A 27,069-nucleotide genomic window follows, 5' to 3' on the forward strand; every position below is an offset into this window, starting at 1 on the left:
GTAAAGGGTTGGCCCTGTAATTTCTCTGAGGGCTCTGTGATGCTCCTTAGAGAATCTGGGATTTTCCCAGATTAGACAGAGAGGAAGGAACCCAGATGACAAAGGGAGTCTGTCATTTTAGCACTGAGATCAGGAGCTTTTGGGTAATGTCAGATCTCAACCTTAACAGCAGGGTCCAGCAGTCGTGTCTGGTTTTCTGTGGATAAAGTTTTATGAAAAAAAAAAAATGATACCTCTTTGTTGATTCGGCAGAATGGCTGGCTGTTTCTAACTGACTCACTGTGGAGAGTAGGAATGTTGCAGATCAAGAGCCAATATTATCTTAGGCTATCTTTGATTGCCTTAATAGCCATGTATCACTCACCACCTTTGTACCTGAATGATATTTTTCAGACTATCAGGTAAATTTTTCTGAATGCATTAACTCAGCAGATCACTACCTTTCACCAACCTAAAAGCTAAGAATTGCAACGCATGTCTTCTAAAACCTAGAGCAGAATTTCACCCACCTTGCCACAATCCATCTGCCTGGTGTTCCCACTGCTCTAGGTGCAGTGCCTTAACTTCTGACTTCCCTTCCTTCTGTGACCAGAAAAGAGTCCATATGACTCCCTTTGTGGCAACCGAGATGCATGTTCCTGGGCCATGTGCACTCAGATTTGGCTCAGAATAAACTTCCTCTTACTTCCACCAGTGTGAGAACTGTGGCCTGTGCCCATGTGCTTTGTATCCCTGGAGCCTAGAGCTTAGTGAGACCCTGAGAACTGTACCCACTCATCTGCCAGAAGATGGAGAAGGGCATGGAAGATAAAGGAGAGGGAGTATCTGTGAGCCCCAGAAACTGAATAGGGGTGCTGGAAAAAAAGGCATAGAGTCAGCAGAGAACAAAGGCTTCAGTCCCATGGTGGCAACAGAGCCAGGGAGGGGAGGGGAGGCATTGTTGCCAGGGGATGATAGTCTGGCCATCACCGTGATGGTGTCCTTGCGGGGAGAAGTCTCCCACTGCCTGGAGGCCTGCCTCCCCCACAACCACAGAAATGTACTCTGAAAGCTGAAGACACATTTTATACTCTCAGTGTCTTCTATGCCCTGGCAACTCTGGATTATGCTTTTGGCCTCTCTGCCACACTGAGGCATGGAGACCTACCTTCCTGGAGCCGCCCATCAGCCGCAGCTGCTCCCCCTGCAAAGATGCTCTTCACGTAAATCCCGATGGGGCCGTAAATGCTGTCCTTGCCCCCAACAATGCTGAAGCCCAGGCCCTGGGGAGAAAAGAGTGGGCTAGATGGTTCAGCTGTTTCTTGGGCTAATCTTTCCCAAGGACCAGCCTTGGCCCTGAAGAAAGGAATCAGGGGGAAGACAAAGTCCCTTTAGTCCCAGGGGTCCCAGAGTTTAACCAAGCAAGGTGTGGAAAGGAGACCACAGCCAGCTTGGGCTGTGGAGTATCAGCAACTCAATCAGAGGCTCACCTATGAAGCTGCCATTTCCCACACAGATGGAGGCTGAATAGAGTTTAGGCTATATCCCACTCTCTCTCCCCTTGACTATTTTCAGCCATCCAATCACCTCCTCACTCTGAACCTCACTTTCAGGTTGTAAAATAATGGTGCTTAGTTGATAGGCTTGTTTGAAAATAAAAGACAATGCCCAGCAAAACCAAAGAGACATCAAACTGATTAATAGTAACATAGCTTATGCTATGGAGAGCATCCTTTCTGTTCCAAAGGTCCCTTGCTACCCTCATTCTGTGCCCAACCTGTCCCCTGCCTAAGGATATCAATCACCTGTTCTTCCTAAGGGTGTTGTCTTCTCTGTCATTATTTCTAAGTCATTCTCAGGAGCCGACACACACATCCTACAATTATGTCAGTGGCACTAGGAGAAGCTGGAGCTCAGCAGATAGTCTCAGCTGTGGAGACAGCTACAAGGCAGCCAAGGCAGATCCAATGCAGAGCTGTCCTGACTCCACAGAAGGTAAGCAATGGTGTCTACAGCATTAAGAGAGGAGATAGGGGGCTCTGGCTTCCCCTGCGGACTTGCCAGTAGATTAAAGGGACAATCTGTACTGGTTTAGGTAGTGGTAAAGGGAGCACCTACAACTCCATTCATTGTGTTGAAAAGGAAGGATCTCCGTAATTCCTGATTAAGCTTAGTTCGGCCTCAGGGAACTCTCTTCTAGACTATGAGCTACCAGAGGTCAGCGAATCTCATTTTTCAGTGATTGGACTCAGACAAATGCTCAAGAGACACATGGGGTAGAATAAATGCAGGTCTTTGGGTTCACCTCAGAAGTTTCTAGGAGAGGCTGGGAGCTTGGTTCCTAGGCAAAGCCTTGAAGTGATGGTTGCTGTTGGTAATGGCACCATTATTCATATAGATCGTTTATCTCAGACCCACAGCTCTCAGAGCCCACATGGAAACACAAGTATCTGTGGTGAGAGTGCATCCCAGATGTGTCTTGTGCTCACCCCAAACCAGGCCACCTTATGCCTGGGGCTTTGTATTGGGTACCTTTTTGGTCACTGTGACCAAATGCCTGGCTTAGTGGTCAGAAAGTGGGACTGTCAAGAGAGAGCCACACTTTGCATGCTTCCCCCTTGTCACTCGAGGGGCCTTTCTTTGTGTTACCAGCTGAGCTCCTTTACCTCACACTAACTGAAATGTTGTTAGGTAGGTTAAATAAGTTCATCTGAGCAGCTGGGTGGTTCAAACTGGCTTGAAAATGTGGGAGCAACTGCCTGTGCCTGCCCTAGTTATTTTAGGCATGTGCAAGTCTGGTACAGCTTGGACGTGAAATATCTGAATACTTTGTCCTCAACTGGTGGTGCAGTTTTGGGAGATTGCAGCACTTTTAGGAAGCAAGGCCTACATAGAAGACATAGACCATTGGAAAGTGTGTGATAGGGTTTATGGCCTGACCCCACTTCCTATTCAGCCCCTGTTTCTGGCTTCACTGAGATATGAGCAAGAAACCTAATGCCCCCAACACCATAGGCAAGAACATCTTCTGCCACAGTGCTTTCCCTACCGCGGTAGACTATGCACTCAAACCATCAGCCTAAATAAACCCTGCCTCTCTTAGGATGTCCCTTGTCAGGTATTTGGTCACATGGCCAAAAAGGTACCCAATACAAAGCCCAGGCATGAGGTAGCATGCTTTGGGGTGGGCACAACAGATATTGGGGTACTATCTCACTATTCATATTTTAGTTTCCTCTTTGATAATTTTCAGTCATGGGGTGGACATTAGCATGGTGTGTCATCATTTAGAGAGAGTCTGTTCATCTGTTCTGACTCTTCGGGATGCTCCTACAGAGGCCAGAACTTCTGTGGCCATTGCATGACCTGTATGGAGCAGGGACACAGAGTTTGTAGATTTTGTGTTTAAGTCTGACTTTCTTCTACTGGCATCTGAATGTGGAAGTGAAATACAGCCCCGTAAAACCTATGTAAGGGATTTTAATTTATGTACCAAACAAGATTAAGTTGTGGAGACTATCAGGTCAAGAAGGAATAGGGAACAACCTTGGAGCAACACCATGATTATCCTCAGAGAGCAAATGGTCCTTCGGTGGAATTGGAAGAATCAGTACAGCTTACAGGTCAGCGAGTACATGTGAGCATGTGTTTGCCTCTGCTGCACTGAGTGTACCAGAGCCCTGTTCCCAAGCTTCCTGGGAGCAATAGCTCTTAGCAGAGATCAGTGCTCCAGGGCTTCCTGTTGGTGATGATGTTTGCTCACCTTTGCTTGGCCCTTCATCAGCACGATGTTGGAGATGACTGAAGCCTGCAGACCCCCAGACAGCTGCCCGAGCTGAGCTGTGCTCAGCGACCGAGTTGGTCTTGCAGTACCCTGTAATGAAGAAGCCAAGAGGGCAGGCATGAGCTACTTGTGACGTCAGCCAAAGAGAAGAGGCTCACCTTCTATCCATCTCCCAAGGGCCAGTAGTATAAGACCTAGAAGCTGATTTGTGGAATGTCATTCAGATGTGGTGGGTTAGCTTTGCTCCGTTTGACCTGGCTGCAGCCTAGCAACAAAGACTCACAAAGGTGTGTAAAGGCAGTAAACTAAGGGTCATACTAACATGCACCACAGTGTCCCTAGAATAAGCCCTGAAGGCCAAGCAAGACCTTCAGCTGAGTTTGAGACATCTCTATGAAATTGTGTTCATCTCAAAGTACATTTACCAAGATCCCTCCCTACTGCACCTGCCAGGCATGTGCACTCAAAGGCTCAAAAGGAGCACATGGATTCCAAGGGAGACAGATGGAGGTTAACCAGCTCCATGGAAGACACAGAGGGTGTCAACAGACAGCAGTTCTGTGTCCTTGAGCCCTAGTGGGGAGCAGCACGGCTTGGTGGTAATGCTGACACTTTGGAAGCCGCATCTGTGTCCCAGATTGTTCTCCCAGCTCTGCCAGTTATCTATATATGTATGTCCTTGGAGAAGTGACTTTGTCCCTTTGAGCCTCACTTTCCTACTGTAGAAGATCATTTTCAAAAATGGCTTACCTGTGCGAATGGCTACCAGGAATAATTGACTATGCAGGCACTTAGGGCAGGGCTTGGTCCCCAGAAAGTGCCTATATACCCTCCTTTCCCTATGTGCTGCTTTAATAGTTTGGGTGACCCAGTGACACCCTAGTGTTTCCCATCTGGCCACTAAACCAACATGTCAGTCGTGAGCATATAAGCAGGCTGCAGGATCTGTGCTCACTAAGATCTGATGCTCCAAGATGAGGCACACACATAACTAGCCCGAAGGGAGCATGGAGTGCATTTGGGTGTCAAGGCCATCATTCCCTGAAAAAATAAGCTCATCTACTCCCCCATCTCCTCTCTACTCCCCTCCACACTGCTTCTTTCCCTCTTCTTTCCTGTTGCTGGCTTGAAGCTGCTCATACTTGGCTGGGTGGTCTAGCCAATTCTACCACAATACCTCCAGTTTTGTAGACCTAAGCCACACCCAAGCTTGTCCTTCCCCCTATCCCAGAAACAACCATTCTGGAATCCTGCCTTGCTGCCTCCCTTGGAGTCCACTATACAGACAAAGTGGGACCATGCATAGGTATCAGTGGTGGTTAACCTATTAACATCACTGGCCATGAGATGTCCAGATAGTCAAAGTTTATTCTGTCTCTGTCTCTGTCTCAGTCTGTCTGTGTCTGTCTGTCTGTCTGTCTGTCTGTCTGTCTGTCTGTCTCTCTCTCTCTCTCTCTGTGTGTGTGTGTGTCTGTGTGTCTATCTATATTTTTGTGTCTCTCTGTCTCTGTCTGTGGGGAGAAGGAGATCAACCCATATGGTGGAAGGAAAAACATCAGCTTCCATAATTTGTCCTCTGACCTCTACATCCATGCTGTTGCACTTCCCCCACCCCTCACCCACCACCCCCACAAATACACACAAATAGTAAAAACAAAAAGTAAATGTTTTAAAATAATGATGCAACTTCAAGTCTCAGTTCTGTTACACACTAGTGCTTTGAATGATAATAAATTCCTTAGTTTGTCAAAGTCACAGTTCCCTAGTCCTCCTGCCTCAGAGTTATTGTGCAGGTGAAATAAAGGGACTCGCCGGAAGCTTCAGCAGAGAGCTTGAGAATGGGGAGTTTCTCTAACCTATCGGCTCCTAACAGCATAGAAGTGACAATGGTTACATGTACATGTCCGTACCTGGCACAAGGGGCTTGTGACAAGTGGGCCTTCCTAAATGATGTTTCGTCTACTGGGGTGCTTTAGCCAACCAAGTCAGTTCTCTGCAGTCTGTGAGCAGGGGACTACTGAGAAGACTCACCCAGCCACTGCGGAGATAATGCAGCCCTACCCCCTTCCATATGTCCAGGCCCCTCCCTCCATCTTACCGAAACTGGGTAGTCCAGTTGTTGAGAGAGGGACTTCCTGTTGCTACAGAGAGAGTATGGCTGCCTGTCGGTGGGAGCTGCAGACTTCTTGGTCATTGAAAAATCAATTTCTCCGGAGCAATAAGGATTAACACCTAAGCAGAGATGGGAGCGGGGAACCAAACAGGAAGACATCATTTGTGTGCACTCAAACACCAAGCTTGACAAAGAACAAAATCAGCCTTGCCAGGCACCAGCACTCCCTTAGGTAGAGGTCTGTGTGGGTAGAAACCATTCAGCATCCAGGATAGTTGGTGCAGTCTCAAGGCTGTGGAAAAGACAGCGTCATGTTAACTCTCTTCACCCACAAGTTTGGTGTTGCAGAGTGCAACAGGATTCTTCACCAGAGTGGACCAGAAGTGGACTCCCACTTCACCCCGTCCAACTCAGCAAGAGGTGATGAGGTCTCTTGCATGCCACATGGTTATACCTGTAGTCCAGGCTGCCATAGAGTTTGGATCTCAACCAAAGGGAGTAGAGACAGCACAGAGGCTCCTGAGAGCACTGAGGCAGGAGCCAAGCAGGGAGAGAACAGGTGACCACCACACAGGGAAGACCAGGCAGGGAGAGGATGGGCCCAGGGAGTCCCCCAATCTTCCCAACAGACCTGCCACTGCCTTTTACACACTCTGGCAGGTGCACACGCCTCACACTGACAGACAGCTTGAGTCTTTGGGGAGCTACAGAAATTCTGAGTGTCAGCTTCATGGTCTGTGGGGGACACCTAGAAGTTCTGCCACCTTTCACTGTCCACCACTCAGCTATTGCAGTCAGCTTGAAAACCTTTAGGGTTGACAGACTTAACCCACTGACATCTAGAGCTGCCCAGCTTGGATACAAAGTCAGCTGCCACAGACCATTCAAGTCTGTCTAGTAGCCACACCGAGCAAACTAAGAGGAGGAACGGGCATAGTAGTGCACACCTGTAATCCCAGCTCTCACAAGGTAAGGACAGAAGAGTCACGAGTTCAAGATCATCCTCTCACATACACCAGCTTTGAAAAGAATGCACATTGTTTAAGATCCTGTCTCAAAAAGAAAAATAAATAAATAAATAAAAACCCAAAAACTCTAAAGAAAAAAAGAGAAAAGGAGAGGGTCTCTCAGGGCAGCCTGGCCTACACAGTATGACCCTGCCTCAAAGAACAACAACAACAACAACAACAAAAAAGGGTAAAAAATAAAAGAAGTAAAAGGAAATAATGCAATTGGTTTAATCATATTAATATATTTTATTCTGTCCACTACGTCTAAGCTATGTGCCTTCAACATAAAATATATAAAAACATTAACAAGACGTTCATGTTCTATTTTTGCTTGTACTTAGTCTTTAGCCAGGCATGTCTGTGGAAGGACTGCAGGCTCTGTCCCAGGTGAAAGCATTCCTGGCGGGCTTTGCCCCTTGGACACACCACGGATACTCTCTGAGATTAACCTTGAGATAGACTGGGTGGAGCCATCCTGGGCCTGGAATTCAGGAAACAGACCTGGGGACTCCGCCCGGATTATTGTGTTTCTAATTGAACCTGGATGGGTGGAGGAGACTGGCTCTTGAAAGAGACAGACCCAGGCAGAGGACGAGAGAGGGCAGCAGGTTCGGACTGGGCTTGAGCGCATGTGGATCGGGAAAAGGATCAGTGAACAGGCCAGACCAGCGCGCAGGCCAGAGACACCTAGGGACCCATCCCATGGAACAGAAACCAGAAGGTTCACTCATGTTTCCCTTTAACCTTTTTTTCCCTCTTGTGTAAGATAGTAGGGTTGTATAATAAAGTTTAATTGTTAAGAATCAGAGCCAACACCTGTCCTCTAAAACTTCTGTGTTCTCTCTGCAAGGAACAGCCATGCACTCAGGGGCCGTGTGTTGCCAGTGCACTGGCAGTGGGGTTCCAGAGCCCAGGGAGGGACAAGGTTTTCCCAGCATCCTTCAGCTTGAGTAAGTGGAGACCCCAACCCCACCATCCCAAGGATAAAGTGAGACTGGTGATGGCTCACAGAAAATGCAACATGCTTGAAGGTTGAGAGTTCCTTTGAGGACGGGGGTGGGAAAGGCTTGTTTATAGACTTAAAGATAAGTAAGGACCAGCTAGGTAGGGTCAGAATGAGGGTCTCCGAGGGTGCATGATGCTCAAGAAGAGTGGAAAGGGAGATTTCGGTTCTTCAGATAGCTGGGGAAATGCCTTGCTTCCAGAAGTCTCTTCAGAACAACTCCCTGATCCTCTATGACTTGCAGGGACCAGCTGCTTCCATATGGGCCAAGAGGGAGCAGCAAGAGGAAGGCAGGATGCAGAGCCTTTGGATCAGAACAGGTAGAGAAGGTCAGAGGTCACCTAGTCCAAATTGGCTCATCCACCATGCCTATGTAAATGTTTAACAGGAATGTAGATCCCACACCCCTCCTGGCCCACTGACGGGGTCTGTGCAGCCTTCTTTGGTGATGCAGCCAGTTATCATAGGCTTTCTGGAGCCCTGGTCTCCTCCTTACTTACTAGTGAGAAAACAGAGGCTCAATGGCTTCATAGCACTAGGCAAGTCTAGAGCATAGCCCGGACCTCTGGGTCCTAGGGCTTCTGCCTATGAATGAAAGAGAAGAAGAGAAATAAGGACAAATGAATAGGGTGCCATTTAGAATGAGTGACAGAGAAGATCGGTGGCAGAGCCATGAGCAAATCCAGTGCAAGCTGCTGAGGCCATGCTGAGATGGGCTCTGCCCTTCCTGACCTCTGCCCTTCCTGACCTAGGCAGCGACTGCACTTTTGGGTGTTTTGTCCCTTCTGTGGATTCAGCTCAATATAAAGAGAGTTTGTACTCCAAGGCTCTGGCTGGTTTGGGTCCTCCTTTATTCCACTTGAAAATTACCTGTGGGTGCATGCCAACACAATGGAGAAATGTATCAAAATTATCATCTCCAATGGAGGGAAGCAAAAACTCACTATACCTACAACACTGGTTGGTGTGATAGCAAATGTGGTTAGAAACCCAGCTTAGAAGCCCAAATGGTTTTAGAAAGAGCAGCTATAAGTTGAGATGAATGTAACAACAATAATAAATTTGTACTCTGAAATTAAGTTGAATTATGAACTGGAAAAGTTAATTGGCAAAGACACTAAAAATGAGTAACACTCATAAGTTCCTTGTCTCTCATGAAAGGAATGATTTAAAAATTGTATTCTGAAGTATTTATTAATTAAGTTTAATATACTAACTAGTTATTTAAACTCAAGGAAAACCCAAATGGGATTGAACAGATCTTAGAAATTGGAAACAAGATACAGAAAGAGGCAGAAAACAAATTAATAACAAGTTACTATGGAAATGCAACACAGAATGAACAAATGTGTTTATGAAAAGATGGAGTCTGGCAAGACGGCTCAGTGGTAAGGGCCCCTGCTGCCAAGCCTGACCACCTGAGTGGAAAAGAGAGCTGACTCCCTCAGCTTGTCTCCTGACCTCCACAAGAGCATATACTCATGGCACATGCTCCCCTCCCCACCTCATATACATAATAATATTTTTAAGGTCACAGTAAAAAACTGATTGTCAATAAAATTTATTATGAAGACAAATCATTTATAAATTAGAGGAAAATGCAAACATACAATGCCGGTTGGTTTTTGTCAATTTGACACAAACTAGAGTCACCTGGACAGAGGGACCCTCAATTGAGCAGTGGCCTCCATCATGTTGGATTGTGGGCAGTCTGTGGGGCACTTTAGTGACTACTAGTTAACGTGGGAGGCTCCAACCCACTGTTCGGCAGTGCTGCCTCTGGCAGGTGGTCCCCGGTTGTGTAAGAAAGCAGGCCTGGAAACAGCATCCCTACATGTTCCCTGCCTCTGTTCCTGCTACAGCTTTTGCCCTGACTTCTTTCATGGATACTGTCATTGTACAGTTAGCTGGACAAACCCCGTCATGGTGGTTTTGGTCATGGTGTTTATCACTGCAGCAGAAAGCAAACTAAGACATGCACAGATTTCATGTTCTTCCAACATGGAAAAAACTTCATAGTGAGAGAAAAAAAGGTCAAGTCTAATAGTATAAAAATCAAGTGAAAAACCAAGTAACACACTGGAGGAAGTGTGTGTGTGTGTTCAACTATTAATTTAACCAAGAATTTTGCAAATTAATAAGAGAATGATTACCTCAATAAAAAACTAGTAAGAGTCACCAACAAATGTACTAAGTAAATGCAGAAATCTTTCAGTGCACCTGAGGTCTGCTTTCCAGCTGTTTTACCAGCCAATCTGCAAGTTGCAATTTGCCTAAGAAACCAAAGGCACACTTACACAAACACCCAGACACACTGGGGTCCTGGAGGCCATTACCTGCCCAAGGCCTGAAAAACACAGGGAAGAAATTGTGTCAGTGGGCCCAGTGAGCCATAGCCAGGGAAGATGGGCCACTTGGGTGATGGGCAGTCAGGGCTTCAGGGAAAGCAGCACTCCAAGGCTCTATCCTCAGCCAGCCACTCACTGATGCTCTCAATAAGTGAACTCAGTTTGGGCACAAAAGGTTGGGAGGTGGGTGGCATTATCTAAGGGATCGGCTCCCAGGACACCAGCATGGCTGATTCACGAACACGTATGTGGTCTGTGCCGTCACCAGGGCCCGTGGTCAGGCAACTCCCAGCTAGGTCTCACGCTGGGCTGTTGCCACTTTTAAATCTTTAATGACGTTGAACAAGCTCCCTTTGTTTCATTTTAGAGCCCCCACAGAGTGTGTCATGGGTCCCAGGTGCAAAGTAAAGCAGAGAAGCAGAAACAGGCAACAACTATTCAAAAACAAAAAATAACTCCGTGTGAAGAAGTAGGCAGGTGATCGAGTCAGGCTGAAGTTCGACAGTGTGGCCAAAGTCCTTAAGCTGTGTCTACGTACTGTTTAAGCCAAAATTCAACTGCTAGGCAATTACATTAACAAGAAACCAAGTTACACAAGCCTCCAAATGGGTCATTATTCATTTAAGGATGGCTCGTAGTGCCACAGAAGAGTGAGGCTCAGAGAGTCGGAAACTTCCGGGAAGTCACACAGGCAAACACTTCCAAGGAACTAGATGCCAATGCAAGCACACAGGCCCCCAAAAGTGCTCTTTTTCTTTTGCTTCGGGTTTTTTTGTTTTGTTTTGTTTTGTTTTTTTCTGGTTTGATATTGAGACAGCATCTGCTGCTGCAGCCCATCCTGGCCACACACTACTCATGATCCTACCTCTACAGGCCACATGATGGGACCAGAGGTGTAAACCACCATGCTTGGCTTTCAAGCATTCTTAGTGATGCACCAGCCCCTCCTGCCTATGTGGTTGTCACTCAACTTCCAGGAACCAGCCCCCCCACAGATACCAGAATATGTGGGTGCTTTTCCATGTTTTTCTTTTTTTGGTTTGGTTTTTTTATTTGTTTGTTTGTTTTGCTTTTGTTTTCGAGACAGAGTTTCTCTTGTAGTCCTGGCTGTCTTGGACTCACTTTGTAGACCAGGCTGTCCTTGAACTCACAGGCATCTGCCTGTCTCTGCCTCCCGAGTGCTGGGATTAAAGGCATGTGCCACTGTGCCCAGAACTTTTCTATGTTTTACACAAAGGCTGCATTATCATCACATAGCAGATGAATATAAATGTGCTTCTTATGCTGGGTTATTTAGAAGATAATGAGAAGGAAAAACAACCAGCATATTTTCTGTAAATGTAATTTTTTTTTCAAGTATTTCCCATTTGCAGACATAGAGGCTAACTGGGGTTCCCTTCAGGAATTGACTCAGGCGCAAATAAAATTTCATCTACGAAGTAAGAAATGTGGATTATGCTAGTGAAAGACTGAAAATAATGTAAGTACCCAGTAAGGGACAGTTAGTTAACTAGATTTTAAATGTTCATACAATGAAATTTTCTGTTTCCACTTTTAAAAACTGGTGTCTAGAACAAAATTTCCAATGACTTGGGCATACAAGCTTTCTGTAGCCACGCGGGAAGAGCACGGAATTAACTGAAAATGTTAGCACAGCTTAGTGTTAGCATCTCCAGTGTTGTTACACACTATACTCTTAATTTCTTCATTCTTCTGATTCTATTTACAGTAATCAAGAGTCCTGAGGTCTTCCAGCCGAGGCCCCTATCATATCACAGAAGAGGCAATAGAAGTTGTGGGGAGAGAGGGAGAGACTTGCCGAGCTAGCGATCAGAGAAGTAGCAAACATTTCTCTCTTCTCCTCTGACAATCTCTCCCCAGCACATCACCCAGCCAGAGGAACTGGCCACAGGGCGACAGCAAAGCCAGTTCAGAACTGTGCTAGCTGTCTGGGAAGCACACTGATGAAGAACGCCCTCTGAGAGACAGCTGCCGCCTAGGTTGGTCCACGATAGACCAGGGAAGAGCCAGCCTCCTATTCTCCCCCACACCCCGTCCCCGTCCCCGCCCACATCCCCGGACAGTCCTGATAGTCAGGAGCGGTTAAGCCCTTGTGGTGGTTTGAATGATAACGCCCCCTATAGGCTCATGTATTTGAACACGGTCTCCAGTTAGCAGTGCTGTTTGAGGAGGCATAGGAGGTGGGGCCTTGTTGGAAGACCTATGTCCTGGAGGCTGGTTTGGGAGTTTCATCACGACTGTTTGTGGTCTCCTTCTGTTATTGTGGATTATAACCCTCTGGGACCATAAGCCAAAATAAACTCATTCTTTAAGTAGCTTTGGTCATGGTGTTTTATCACAGCAACAGAAAAGGAACTAAATATAGTCCTGCTCCTGAAAGATAGTTTGGCAAAATACTTACTGGTGGAGTTGCTGCGAGTCCTTTGGTGACAGGCTTTAGGAAACAGGAAGTTGCTACTTGGTGCTTCTGGTTTTCCAGTCTTTTCTTTAGAGGAAGTTGTAGAAGGTTCCTGTGAAAACAGTTGCCATCTTTTTTATTCAGCAAGTAGAGTTGACAAGAATGCTTAGGATAATGGGGGTGTTTGGCATGGACCAGAGAATTATCTGTTGCTTTGTCTGTATCTCTTCTAAAATAGTATGCACTCTAAGGGCATGGATTTAGCCATTTATTCACAGATACACATCCATTTAATTAAAAGGCACGTAACAAATAGAAATTACATGAATATTAAACAAGTGCAACAAATATTGGATGCATATGTCATTGTGACATCATTAGATATGGGGGATTCAGCAATGATCAAGACAGACAAGTGTCTGACCTTGGATAACTGACATTTTAGTAAGCCAAGCCTAACGGTAATCAAAGGTGAAAGGTCACTACAGAGAAGGGCAAGTGCTGTGACAAAAGGGTCAGAGAGTGACATGACAGGAGCCTTGGAGACATGTAGTAGGGACGCTACTATCCTGAGATCCAACCACAGGCACTCACAAAATTATTGTTGAATATTATAGAGCTTGGGTTATGCATTCATTCTTCCGATTATTGTGGTTTTATTATATTGTTGATTTCTATTTGTCAGCATTTAATTTAGAACCTTAAAAGTCAATAGCAAATCAAATTGTTTCCAATTTTCGTTTATTTCTGCCTTACCATATTGAATGGCATCATTTCTTCTCCCCCCCCCCCCCTTTGGTTTTTTCGAGACAGGGTTTCTCTGTGGAGCCTTGGCTGTCCTGGACTCACTTTGTAGACCAGGCTGGCCTCGAACTCACAGCGATCCGCCTGCCTCTGCCTCCCGAGTGCTGGGATTAAAGGCGTGCGCCACCATGCCCGGCTGACATCACTTCTTTTTGTATGAATAGTTTCTGGAGCTGGGGAAACAGCTCAATCTATAAAGTGCTCGTCACACAAGGACGAGGACATGTTTGGATCCCCAGTACCCCGTAGAAGGCCAGGTGCAACAGAGTATGCCTGTAATGTCAGTGCTGGGGAGCAGAATCTGGTGGGTCCTTGGAGCTCACTGGCCAGGCCTTGCTGAATCAGTGAGCTCTGGGCTCAGCTTGAGACCCTGTCTCCAAAAAACATGAGGTGTAGCATAAATGAGGAAGATACCCAATGTTGACTTCCAATCTCTGCACATACACATAGTATACACACAGGGAATTTCCATTGTACTATGTTAAAACAGCACAGTTTGTCTTGTTCTCCTATCAGGGCGAAAGAAAATATATGAGTCTTCCTCGTGTGAGAGAAGAATGTGGAAGAACATCTACTGTCTTGCGTCTCCTTTCTCTGAGATACCGGAAGTGGACAGTGAAGGCACACAAGTTGACAGTTGAGGTGAAGGGATTATTCTAAATTCTTGAGTCTGTTCTATTTAGTAACTTTACTAGCTACGGAAACTGTGGCAGTTTTGGGGTTACATTGGTTTCATCACTTATTACTGCAACCGTGTGTGTGTGTGTGTGTGTGTGTGTGTGTGTGTGTGTGTGTGTGTGTGTGTTCAGTGAAGCTGCAGGTAGGAAACTCTCTAAATATAAGGCATGTCTGTGGCTGCCGGATTTGAAGGACTAGGTAAATGACCTTTGGATATTTGTCACTGGAGCTGGCAACTATAGCTACGGATAGCTTAGGTGTTCGGGAGTGGACAGTTAGTGCTACAGTGTGCGGGAGACCCCTATTCCGTCTGTCATGATTACCTAGCTGAGAAGGCAGGTATGGCACAGCCTGGTCAACTCCATGTGCTGAGTGGTAGCATCTCCAGCATGGAAGTGTTGCCAGAGAAAAGAGAGAAGCCTGGTCTGGATCTGCCTCTCACTTGGTATCTCTGTCCCCCACTCCACCCCCAAGCAGTAGACCTGCACCTAAGATACTGCTTGCCTCTGGCCTACTTGTTTCGAGGCTTTCCTCTGCTGTGTTGTCAACGGCAGCCTCATGAGCCTCCCTGAATCCAATACCACTGGCACTATGGCACACAGAAATTCCTCACAGGTTCCAGAGCACAGTTAAGCTCCTTCTGTGGCACCTGTTCTGACAAGCCTTTCCCACGAGTTGAGTATTCCTTTTGAGTTTTGCAGGAGTTTCCTGCCAGGTGGCAGAGTTAGCCAGGTGAACTTTGTAAGCAATCTGGACCCGGAAGTCCACTTAACAGCCTTTCAAAAATAAAGCTATATCCAGTCTGACACAAGAAACCACAAATCAATTCCCTTTTATTTCCTGTGTAAGCCAGTGTAAAAATCAGAGATTAAGTCTGGGCAGACTCCTAGGCTGTCATTTTTCTTTTTAGCAACAGATGGCGCTGTGTTAACCTGAACAAAATTACCAATCCTTGTGCCAATTCGGGAAATTCTTTAAAAGCTATGAAAGCTGTGATTATACACAGAGGCAGTTTGATTTAGTTGAATTCTTGGGACTCTGCTCTCCAAAATTAAGTATACAAAGTACTTCTTCGAGCATGTTAGAACATCCAATCTAATACCCAAAAGACACTTTTAAGTTACAGTAGTCAGTGAGGTCACATCCCGCTAATGGGAAGTTCCTCTCCAGCACCAGCTCCATTTCATGTACTCCTGCGAGACAATGGAAGTGGCAATCAAATGTGGCCTTGGGACCTTTGCAGGCCTGCTAAGCACAGCAACTAGCTGGTCTCCTTGTCCTAGCGTGATTTATTCTTGAAGCACCGTTGAGACACGTATTCAGACTATATATCCCACTTACAAATGCTTAATAATGTGAAAGTAAGACATGGAATACTAAAACTTCTCTTCAAATAATGATTAAAAGTGTAAATTTTAAAATATTTTATAACCATCTGGCCACAGTAATGTAAAAAAATTCAGTTTAAAAAAAGGGGGGGGGGGCAAGATATAGAGACACCAGGATAGCAACATTCATTCAACAAAAGTTTGTTAAGGACTTATAGACTCTTAGTATGTACCTCTTCCTAGTTGTGAGAATATATACACAAAAGGTTAGTCATACAAGACCCAGCTCTCATGAATTAGCAAGAATGTATTTAAATGATGCAGTTACGTCTTACTTTTTCCTTTCTTCTCAGTGTGTGTACTAGTGTGCTCATGTGTATGTAGAGGCAACTCAGCTGCCATTCCTCAGAAGCTGTTGATCTTGTCTTGGGAGACAGCATTGTTTTGTTGACCTGGAACTCATCAGGCTTGGGCTGACTGGCCAGCAATCCCCAGGGATCCACCTGTCTCTGGCTCCTCTGTGCTGGGGTACACGCTCACAACACTAACCCCAAGCCCAGCCTTTCCTATTTTACTGTAGGTTCTGGGGATTTGAGCTCAGATCCCCCTGCACATACAGCAAACACTTTACCTGGAGTTGTTTTCCCAGTCCTTTTCCCCCTTTTGAGATAAGGTCTCATATAGCCCAGGCTGACCTTGAATCCCATATATAGTCAAAGATAACCTAGAATTTCAGATCCTCCTGAGTACTGAGGTTATAGGCCCAAGACACCACACCCAATTTAACATGTTGCATATTTTCTAAGTTTTCATGAGTATATTTTACTTTGTTACTTTGTAATCAGGCCCAAACTAAATTGGTAATATGATATTTATTTTAACTGTTACAATAGTAGATTTTCTTTTTCATCATAAAGTCCCTTATCTAGAATAGAACTGCTTAGCTAGTCAAACCAAGATGGCAGGAAAATCACAGGAAATAAAACAAACCTATTTTTTCCTTTATTAGAAAAATAAAACAAAAACAAAATAATAATATTCTGTGCACATGTGGCTAGCCTTTTTCTGAGATTTTCAGTGTTGCTTGAAAAATCCCTGATCTACAAGAAATTAAGCCACCTTGACCCTTCACAGGCTCTGTAGTTCCCAGAGCATATCCACGCCTCATGACTTCGCTCTCCAGCACAGTGGGACCATATGCTTGAATCCTCCTGCCTTACCACTCTGTACCACCCCCCAAACAAGCCATCTCAGATGTAAGTCTCAAGGCAGTTGGTCCTTTCCCTCACCAATCTGGTCAGTCTGTGCACTGACTGGAAGCTCCACATGGTCGCATCTATTCAGAGCCGTGGCAGTCAAGCTTCTGGATAATAATTTTTTTAAAGTGTGAAACTGAAGTATATCTCTTTAGCTGTGGAGGGAACTAGCTTCATAGACATCACTGTGCCAGGAATAGAAACACACTGATGGATGATGATCAGACTTAAGTGGTAGTTTTACATCAAATGTGAGGGGGGAAATAGTGCATCCTAAAAGTTTGTGGACCAGGGAAGCAAAGGCAGATGGATAGTTGTGAGTTTGAGGCCAGCCTGGTCTACAAAGAGAGGCCAGGACAGCCAAGGCCACACAGAGAAACCCTGTCTTGAAAAAAACTAAACGTTCCTGAACCAGGCGATGCGTGGGGTTTTTAATTCTGCCTGGGAAGCCAATGCAATAGTGCTTCTGTGTGCTGTGAAGTTGTTTCATTGCCAAGCAAGAGGCTAAGTAGATGGATGTTGTGCCAGATAAGAACTTGAGTTTATTGATTTCTAGAGCCCACAAAATGCCTGGCCTGAGGTGAATTCATAACCTCTGCACTGGTAATGTAGACACAGGAACATCCCTAGGACTCGCTGGCTGCCCAGTCCATCCTAATAGCTGACTTCCAGGCTAATGTCACAGTCGGTATTGGAAGGAGGCAGATGAAATTTGTGAGGGTGACACCCAAGTTTGTCCTCAAGTCTCCATATGCACACACACACACACACACACACACACACACAGAGAGAGAGAGAGAGAGAGAGAGAGAGAGAGAGAGAGAGAATACCCTACACACACATTCATTTTTTAAAAAGGTGTTGGAGAGACAGCTCAGCAGTTTAGAACACTGGCTGCTCTTCCAGAGAACCAGGGTTCAATTCCCAGCACCCACATGGCAGCTCACAACCATCTGTAACTCCAGTTCCAGGCGATCGATACCCTCCTCTGGTTTCCACGGGTAATACGTATGCGCGATTCACAAACATACATGCAGGCAAAACACCCCCACACATAATAAAAAGAAATACAACTCAAAACAAAATTTTAAGATGTCAAACGTGGTGACCTTCTCACTAGAAATGTGTGACGGGATGGAAGAAGGAGCTCTGAAGCCAGCAGTGTTGACTTCTCCACGGCTCTGAACCTAGGACTCAGTTCCCTTCTCTGCAAGCTGAGAGGTGTGCTAACCATCTCTTGCCATCACCCTCAGCTCTGGACGTCTGAATGCAACTGATGACTATGTTCACAACCTCCAGGGCCGCTTCCTATTCTGAAGTGATCACGCATCAGAAAATGATTCACAAGAATCAAATTGCTTCCCTTGGCTCCCTGGGGAGCCCGGCCACTCTTGGACAAGCATGTCCTGGGTGGGTCAGCTTCTCATCAAAGGAGTCTGTGTAGGGGCCCTGAGAGCGGTTCCACAGAGGCCTCTCTGCCGCAGACAGAACAGAACTCTTCTGTTCCTGTTGCCAAGGTGGGGCTTCTCTCCATCCCGGGGCTTTGTCACTGAGGTCAAGGGGCTAGCGATGTCATCAGAACACACTTCCCCTTGTTCTCATTAAACCCTGTGGTCATGGCAGCTATTCAGTGAGCAAGACACTCCATCATTACCTAGACACCCATCTCTATACCAACCAGTCCCAGTGGGACCCAACGGCCTTGGGACCCACTGTCCAGCAAGCCCTTCATAATGTTTTGCCAACATTAAAATTGGTCATATTGCTTCTAGGGACCAAGAGCCAGCTCTAAAAGTGTGTAGCTACATAGTCCCCATGGGACGAGAGGATGAACCCAGAATGATGGCAAGGAATTCTGGGGCACTGTGTCTTATAAGTAAAATGATCCCAGAGCCCAAACTCCTCCCAAGGCTTACAAGTCCTATTGCTCCACTGGGGGAGCTCATGTTACATGTGGCCTGCTAGCTGGCATCAATGACAAGCTTGACACTTTTGGAGCTTGCTGGCTGTGTTCCTCCTCAGTGGAAACTTTTCTGTTCTCTTTTGAACTGAGTTGCTGTGAGTGCTGCATCTGAGGGAACCACAGAACATAACCCAACTATCCCCAGCGAGGTCCATTTCCTGTGGTTGGGCTGACATTGCAGCAACAGGCTTTGATCATGAGGATACAAGAGCAGGGTCCAGCAAATTGGTCCTGCAGCAGCCACCTGGTCGTGTGGAAGATGGTGCTAGTCTCAAGGGCAGGGGACAAGCACAACCCAGACATTCCTTTGGATGTTTGCTTTCCTTATCCACAACATGACCACTGTCACCAAGTCCTTCTTATTCTACCTCCTCAGGCCTTCCAGGGTACCAATCCCTGCTCCTGTTCAAGGTCCTTGATCAGCTCATCCCACTACAATGGTGTTTGATACCTTGAAATGCATATTTCTAACAAGTGATGCCTGGACAGACATTGTCCCACATACAAGAGCAGGAATTGGACTCCTTTCTCACACTTTACATACAAAGTAATTCAAAGTGGTCCTTGTGTCTATAAGAAAGAGACAAACTCATAAAACCCTAAGAAGAAAATCAGGCAAATGGAAATGTAAGCCAAGTCAATCCTTTCCTCCCTTGAGTTGCCTTTGGTGGTGGAGTTTGTCACAGCAACAGAAATGACACAGAATGGTAGTCATGCCAATCAAAGCCGAGGTGAGACACCACTTCATACCAGACACAAGGACTATCTATGGTCATGCCAGCATTATTTCCACCAGCATAGAAAAGACACACAGTGGTCCAGAGGCTGGGGAGGTTCCTCAGTGGGAAAAATGCTTACCTTGCAAGTACCAGCACCTAAAGTCTGCCCCCCACCCCCCGCCCAGCACAGTGGCACACAGTTATAATTCCACTGCTAGGAAGGTAGCCATCCTTGGGACTTGATGGTCAGCCTACACTGCACAGTGAGTTCCAGACCAATGGCAGATTCTGTCTCAAAAAAAAAAAAAAAAGTGTTTTCTCTCATACATCACAGCCTGTAATGTATATATGTATATATGTAAACTGCTGCTATTTAGAAAGGAGGTCAAGAAAGGGTGATATCAGGTGATGGGGAAGGATGGAATACAGGTAAAAAGTCACAAGAGTTGTGGAACAGGATATAAAGTTAGTGTGTTTTTTTTCTAGCTTCAACTCTATCAAAGCTTTTTTGGGAGTTATCAGGTGATGAGTGAATGTATAAAGATGTAATTGATAGTGAAAGTCTATCCAAGAGCCACAACTTCAGAATGGTATTCCAATAGTTCACTGAGATGTATAGAATTGGGGGATAAACAAGTCTTTGACTGGCTACTTTAATCTAGCAGTGTGATATTATCATTTTAGAGCTCATTGTAATAAAGTAATTTTATAATAAAATAAAAAGGCAAAAGAAAGTCCTCTAAAGATAAATTCAGCTGCACTGATAGATTACATTGTATCACCACTACTGGGCCTGTCAGTAAAAACTGCTGCTAAAAGGTACTTGTTTTCCTTATCATGGAAGTGATGTAAAAATCAGATACACTATATGGGCTTTCAGCCTTCACCCAACTGCATTAGAATCAAGGGAATGTCATGGTACTGGGAATGGAAATGGGCTGACTAAGTTCTTCAAATTCATTCCAGTTTTTTAGTAACTGGGAGCAACTCCGTGAGCCTCTTCATGTCTACCAGCTAGTTATCTCACCTGTATATTAAAATATTTTTGAGTGCCTAAAAAATGAGGTGGATGGAACCTGAGGAATAACACCCCATGTTGACCTCTAGCCTGCACATGCATGTGCAAGCAGGTGGGCCTGCATCCACACAGACATGAATCTGCATATGTGTGAACACATACATTACATATGCATACATATACACACATATACACATATCTCCTACACATCATATATATCTATACATATACACAAAATATTTTTGAGTCTCGTGTTGATGGTACAAACATAAGGCAGTAAGACTGATTTGGAAAACAAGTTAAAGATTTGTCAAAAATTTGTTTTGTCGTGATTTTTTTTTTCAAGACAGCATTTCTCTATGAAGCTCTAGATGTCTTAGAATTCACTATGCGGACCAGGCAGGCCTCTAACTGTAGAGGTTCGCCTGCCTCTTCCCTTTAAGCTCTTGGATTAAAGACATGTACCACTACACACAGCATGATTTGTCAAAAATTGTAATGCAATGTCATCCAACAATTTCATTCCTATGTATATACTCGAGAACTGAAAACATACACCCAAGTAAAAACTTACACAAATGTACAAAGATGAAGTATATATAATATCTAAAGATAGCAAGGTATCTTGAGAGTGATAAATTCATGCATTGTAACACTATACGTAGATTAGAAGTAATAAAAGACTAATGGAGTCTACAACGTAGATCATAGTAATCAAAATAAGCCAGTGGGAACTATCACATATGTCTGATAGGTGTTCATAGGAATAGGGTAAGTATGATCATAGTCTCTGAAGCTCAGGGTTTTACAGGGAACAGGGATGGGAGAGAGGTGTGGGCTCGGGAAAACTGCTAAAGCCTTTGGCGTTTCTTTTGAGGTGGTAAGTGGTTTTGAAGTTAGCAGTGATGGTTGCACAATTCTGCAGACATGCTGAAACCACAGAATATTTTACAGTTAATTATATGATATATGAACTGTATATTAAAACCACTCAAATGAGCCAGAATGGTGGTGCATGCCTACAATCCTAGAACTCAGGAATCTGAGGCAGATACTTTTTAAATTTTATTTTATTAATTTATTCATATTACATCTCAATTGTTAGCCCATCCCTTGTATCCTCCCATTCCTCCCTCCTTCCGACTTCCCCCCTACTCCCCTCCCCTATGTCTGTGACTGAGAGGGACCTCTTCCCCCTATATATGCTCTTAGGGTATCAAGTCTCTTCTTCATAACTTGCTATCCTTCCTCTGAGTGCCACCAGGCCTCCCCGTCCAGGGGACGTGGTCAGAAAGTGAGGCAGATATTTTTAAATGAGTGCAAGACTAGCCTGAGTTACAGAGCAACATCCTATCCTCTCTCTCTCTCTCTCTCTCTCTCTCTCTCTCTCTCTCTCTCTCTCTCTCTCTCTCTCTCTCTCTCACACACACACACACACACATACACACACACACACACACACACACATTTACACTCACACACACCTTCAGGAAGTTGAGTGAATTAAAGAGCACCTGTGATGGCTATCACGCACCCTGCTGTCCCATCTCTAAGGAATACCAACCCACCTCTCAAATAATTCTCAACTCTGTATCTCCATACTATCAAATTTTATTATAGAAAATAGTTGTATAAAACACATGCGGATGTTTGTACAAGGATGCCCATCACCACATGTGTAAAACAGAAAACAGTGTAGACGGGGCATTCAAGGACAGGGAAGGATCGTGTTTTCCCTAGTGTAGTAACCACTGACTGTATTCCTTCAGCTAAAACTAAGTAACTGTCTTAAATGGGATGGAAACCTATCAATGGAAAAGCATCATTATGAGGCATAGCCAGAGCCTAGTGGCTGCAATAAGGCTGTGAAGAGCCAGAGCTTAGTGGCTGCATTAAAGGCTGTGCGACAACCTCTTGAAAAAATAGGCAAAGCCCAAAATCTGCTGTGTCTCTGAGATCATTCCATGAGTGACTGGATTTAGATTTTGCTGTTTGTAACCTCATGGGGTGCACAGAGCAAAAGAATCTCAGCTCCTTCTTAAGACCAGAGCCAAACAGGACATTTTCTTTGCATCAAGAAGACGAGTCAAAGGATTATCTCTTTATTTTAAATGCGAACTAGAGTGAATCCATGCCACCCCTGATGAAATGAAAGGAAATTATCACCACAGCCCTGAAGGGAAGCGAGGAATCCACCGCCCCCTGCCCCACCCCCTGAGAACTGATGACTAGCTTTGAGCTCTCCAGGAGCTGCAGCCCTAATTCATGCCACATGGGCGTCTCCCCACCCCCAGACAAGAACTTTTGTTGATTCTGCTCCAGGCTAATGATGCCCCAACTACCCCACAGAAGCAAATTTGCCTCTTTTGTGAAAGAACCAGCACTGGACCTCCAAAACACCCAGAGCGAAAGTGATGGGACAGAGGAGCCCTCTGAGAAAGCAGTTAAGTCAAAGTAAACCTCGCTGAAACAGGGCATGAGCAGAGAAAGCCACGAGAACCACACACACACAAACACCAGAGCTGCACAAACTGCAAACTGTACAGAGCTGTACAAACTGCACAGTGGGCACAGACTGCAAAATCAACATGCTTCGTGTTTTAAAGACATCAGGGAAGAGAGTGAAAATTGAGAGGAGAAACCGAAAATTTCTCAGCAGGCTCAAAAAGGAACTGGATAAATTACTAGTCAGAAGTAAACAGACCAAATGGGGCATTTAGACAGCACTGGAGGGAAGAGAAGACAGCACAAAGGTGTGGAAAATACTAACAAGAGTTTAAAACAATATGCTAGACAGTGGCAAGCAAATTTCTAGAATGAAGGAACCTATATCAACTGTCTGTCTGCCTGCCTGCCTGTCCCTCTTCTATGTTCTATCTATCTATCTATCTATCTATCTATCTATCTATCTATCATCTATCAATCATCTATCTATCATCTATCTATCTACCTATCAACATCATCCACCTATCCATCTGGCTATTTATTTATCTACCTACCATCTAATACTTGACATGACAATATCTGACAGACATTATGCCACAAACTCATCAAACCCAACAAACCCTAGGTTAAAAAAAAAAGAAATTAAAACATAAATTTTTTGGAGGAAAACTAAAAAGAATACTCAAATATTTACTTCTTAAAAGCAGTGGGCAGGAGCTAGGGAGATGGCTTAGTGGGTAAGAACACATTGTGGGTAAGCATGAGGAACTGAGTTTGCATCTTAGCACTAAAGTAAGATGTCAGGCACCATCATGTGTACACCTGTGATCTCAGTGTTTGCTGGAGGGAGGGAGACAGGATTGCTGAGGCAATAATCATTAGCCTAGCTCCGGGTTCAGTGAGAGACCCTGTCTTAAAAATAATAAGGTAGTTTGGGCACTGGAAAGATGGATTAGCAGTTAAAGGCACTGGATGCTTTTCCAGGGAACCAAGATTCAATACCTAGTGCTTACAATGGCTACTTACAACTGTCTATAACTCCAGTTCCAAGAGATCCAATATTGTCCTCCTCTGGCCTCTTCCAGCACCAAGCACACATGCTGTGTACAGATAGCCATGCTGACAAAACATCCTACCCATATAGTAGTGTGTGTGTGTGTGTGTGTGTGTGTGTGTGTGTGTGTGTGTGTGTGTTTTGCCATTTACCGCCATTTCTCTAAATCTGGGCACAAGAGTCAGGAGCAAAGGCTAAGTAATAAATCTGGACATAAAGATTGAGTGAAAATTTTTGGTGAAAATGCCAGGTGAAAAGGCTGGGTAAAAAAGCCTCTACATAATAAAATTCATCAATTTGTAGGTGCTCCAGTTCATAGACTATTCACAGATGGTGCATTATAAGATCCCCAATTGGTCACTGAAAGTATAAATGGCGTACATATATGACAGAAAATGATAAAGCGGAAACCCAACATCCTTCTCAGCCTCCACATGCACATGCATCTGTAATTATGCCACACAATACTATACAGCACATAAATAAATCACGCAGACAGAAATAAATTAGTTGTTTAAGAGCAGCAGGCAGACAGAAATGAGAAGCAATCTTCCAACAGGAACCAATTCATTCACTTCTCAGCAAGAACTGTGTAAGACAAACAACAGGAAACAAGTCATTAAAAAGCATATGTGTGTTTACTTATGTTGTGAGGTGGGGTTAAAAATAAAAAAAAAAAAAAAACAAAAAATTAGATTAAAATATGGATCCCTAAGATCATGTACATACAAGCAACACTAAACAGACCTAGAAGGTTGTTTTTATATGTTAATTCATTTATATACATACATGTAACAATAATAATTAAAGAAAAAGAGACTAAATTTGAGAAGGAATTAGGAGATATGGAAAGAGTTCTGGGGGAGCTGGTGTTAATATAGTATACATATATGAAATAAAAAATAAAATAAAACTAAAACTTTAACAAAAAAAGAAGAAACAAATGTTAAAGAAAATAAAACTGGTGCACTTTATAAACAAAACAAAAAGACAAGAATTATTAGGGGAGCTGCAGAACACAGTGTCTCTTTAAACAAACAGTATTTTCTCAAATAACCATTTTCAGGACCGTCAAACAGTTTCCAGTATTGACAAACAACTGAAATGTCATACTGGCAACACTACAAATAAATTAGGAAGTATTAAAGAAATTAAGTGGAGCAAAATGAAACAATAGTGTTTGGATAGTTAATGTTGTTAAGGAGGCCCAGAGTGTACTGGGGGCTGTTGCACTGGGGAGACTGTCTTGGTAGTTCATGACTTCGCTCTTTGGCTAACGTAATAATTATGGATGTATTATAAAAAAAAAAAAACTACACAGATGTACACATGAATTGTAGTAATGCCAAATTTGCCACTTTATAAAGCTCATCACTATTATTTTAAATTCTGTATATGTGTCTGGATGTGTGGGAATATGAGCACAGGAGTGCAGGTGCCCTTGGGGGCCAGAGGCATTATATCTCCCTGGAACTGGAGTTACAGGGGGTTGTGGGCCACCTAACGGCCTCTGAAAGAGCACTGCATACTCTTAACTGCTGAGCCACCTCCCCAGCCCACAATTTGTCACTTTGATGTTGTATTATAGTTACGTGAGATGTGCTGTTGTAGAAAACTTGTGGAGACTTGGATCTTCTCTGTGGTATCTCTGTCGTTTCCTGTGATTCTGTAATCATTTCAAAATCAGTAAAAATGTGTTTCTGAAGGCAATTGGAAAATATTTGTGCATCTGGAAATTAAGAGGCATCCTTCTAAGAAAGTCGTGACTCAAAGGAAAGCATATTGGAAATCTAAGACATTCAGTGTAAAATGGTCATGAAAATACACTTAGTAAAGCTTCTGGAATGCAACTAAAGATATAGCAATACATGTAGAAAAGAGTTACTGCCTTAAGTGTTTGTGCTAAAAAGAGAAGATGAGAATAATTAATGACATAATCACCTAATGAAATTGAGTAAAGCGGATAATAAGGAACTTCTAAAATAAAGATGAGCATATAATAGATCCACTGAACACATTAAAAAGTTGGTTTTGTGCAAAGCTTTTAAAATGCTGGTGCTGCTCCAGAAGAGGTCCCAGGGGGAAAAGACAGAGAACAGAGATGGCCTAAAAGAACATAGCTGTAGATGTTGTCTCAAGAGTTAAAAGATGACAAAGAGACAAGGAGACATTTGAGCAATCAGATGAAATTGGGAAATTATAGGAAAGCATGCTTTATCAAAATCAACTCCAGAAAGATTGGGAAATCTTCGTGGTCTTGTAAAAGTGAAATAAGCTGAATAGTAATCCTCTCCACAAGGAAAACACTAATACCAGATGGCATAAACTGTAAGTATTACAGATCATCACAGAAATAAGCAATTTGAGACTTTGGTAACTAAGGACCAGATCACATATTTTATGAGATTTGTTATGGTTTGGATATAAGCAGCCTCTAAAAATAAAACAAAACAAAAAGAAAAAGCAAGCAAACAAAAACCACATGTATTGAAGGTTGGGCCCCCAACTGGTGGCTCTAGGCACTTGAGAGATGGTTGGATCCTGAGGCCTCTACTTCAAAAATAGATCAATCCATCAATGGGTTCATAACAGGTTACTGGGAGAATAGGTGGGAACTCCCTGGAAGAACTAGGCCAATCAGGGGTGTGACCCTGAAAGATGTACCTTGTCTCCAGCTCCTCCGAATCCCACCCTCTACTTGATACCAACCAAGAAATTCCAGAATCTTCAAGAGGTGCATAGAACCTTGCATCAGAATAAAAAAAGAGAATGTAAAACACAATCTCACACTTAAATATCAGATCACAAACAAAATAGAATCAACTCTGTTTAGTGGTCCAAAGAATTGTTTAACATTGGGAAATGCATGAAATAATCGATAGGTTAACAGACCAAATAATAATATCAAATAAAAACAACAAAATAGAAACTTTAAGTAAGTTCCCGGAGCTATGAATTATACAGATCCAGTATTTGAATGAATTTCATCCGTCGTACCCAAACCACACAAAAGTTCTAAATGGGGAGGGAAAAAATTCACAGATCTCAACATTGAGGTAACGGAAATATTTGAGTTAGCTGTCAAAAGTCTTTAAAAAGAAATCAAGAAGTGTTCTACCAAAAAAATTTATGAGTATGCCTAAAAAAA

The 27,069-nt window shown here is 44.0% G+C and overlaps 1 protein-coding gene across 1 annotated transcript in view; it reads right to left on the reverse strand.

Moving 5' to 3' along the window:
- Il16 (interleukin 16) overlaps positions 1-27,069 on the reverse strand; it is an 89,930-nt gene that overhangs the window by 32,348 nt on the left and 30,513 nt on the right. Inside the window, exons 3-6 of the mRNA XM_051148853.1 lie at positions 12,660-12,768; positions 5,862-5,995; positions 3,743-3,853; positions 1,148-1,262 (exon numbers count right to left, since the gene is read on the reverse strand). Coding sequence (XP_051004810.1) covers positions 1,148-1,262; positions 3,743-3,853; positions 5,862-5,995; positions 12,660-12,768 — 469 coding nt within the window. The remainder of the gene's footprint in view (positions 1-1,147; positions 1,263-3,742; positions 3,854-5,861; positions 5,996-12,659; positions 12,769-27,069) is intronic.

Source organism: Acomys russatus, chromosome 7, assembly GCF_903995435.1.
Source record: "Acomys russatus chromosome 7, mAcoRus1.1, whole genome shotgun sequence".
Lineage (NCBI taxonomy): Eukaryota > Metazoa > Chordata > Mammalia > Rodentia > Muridae > Acomys > Acomys russatus.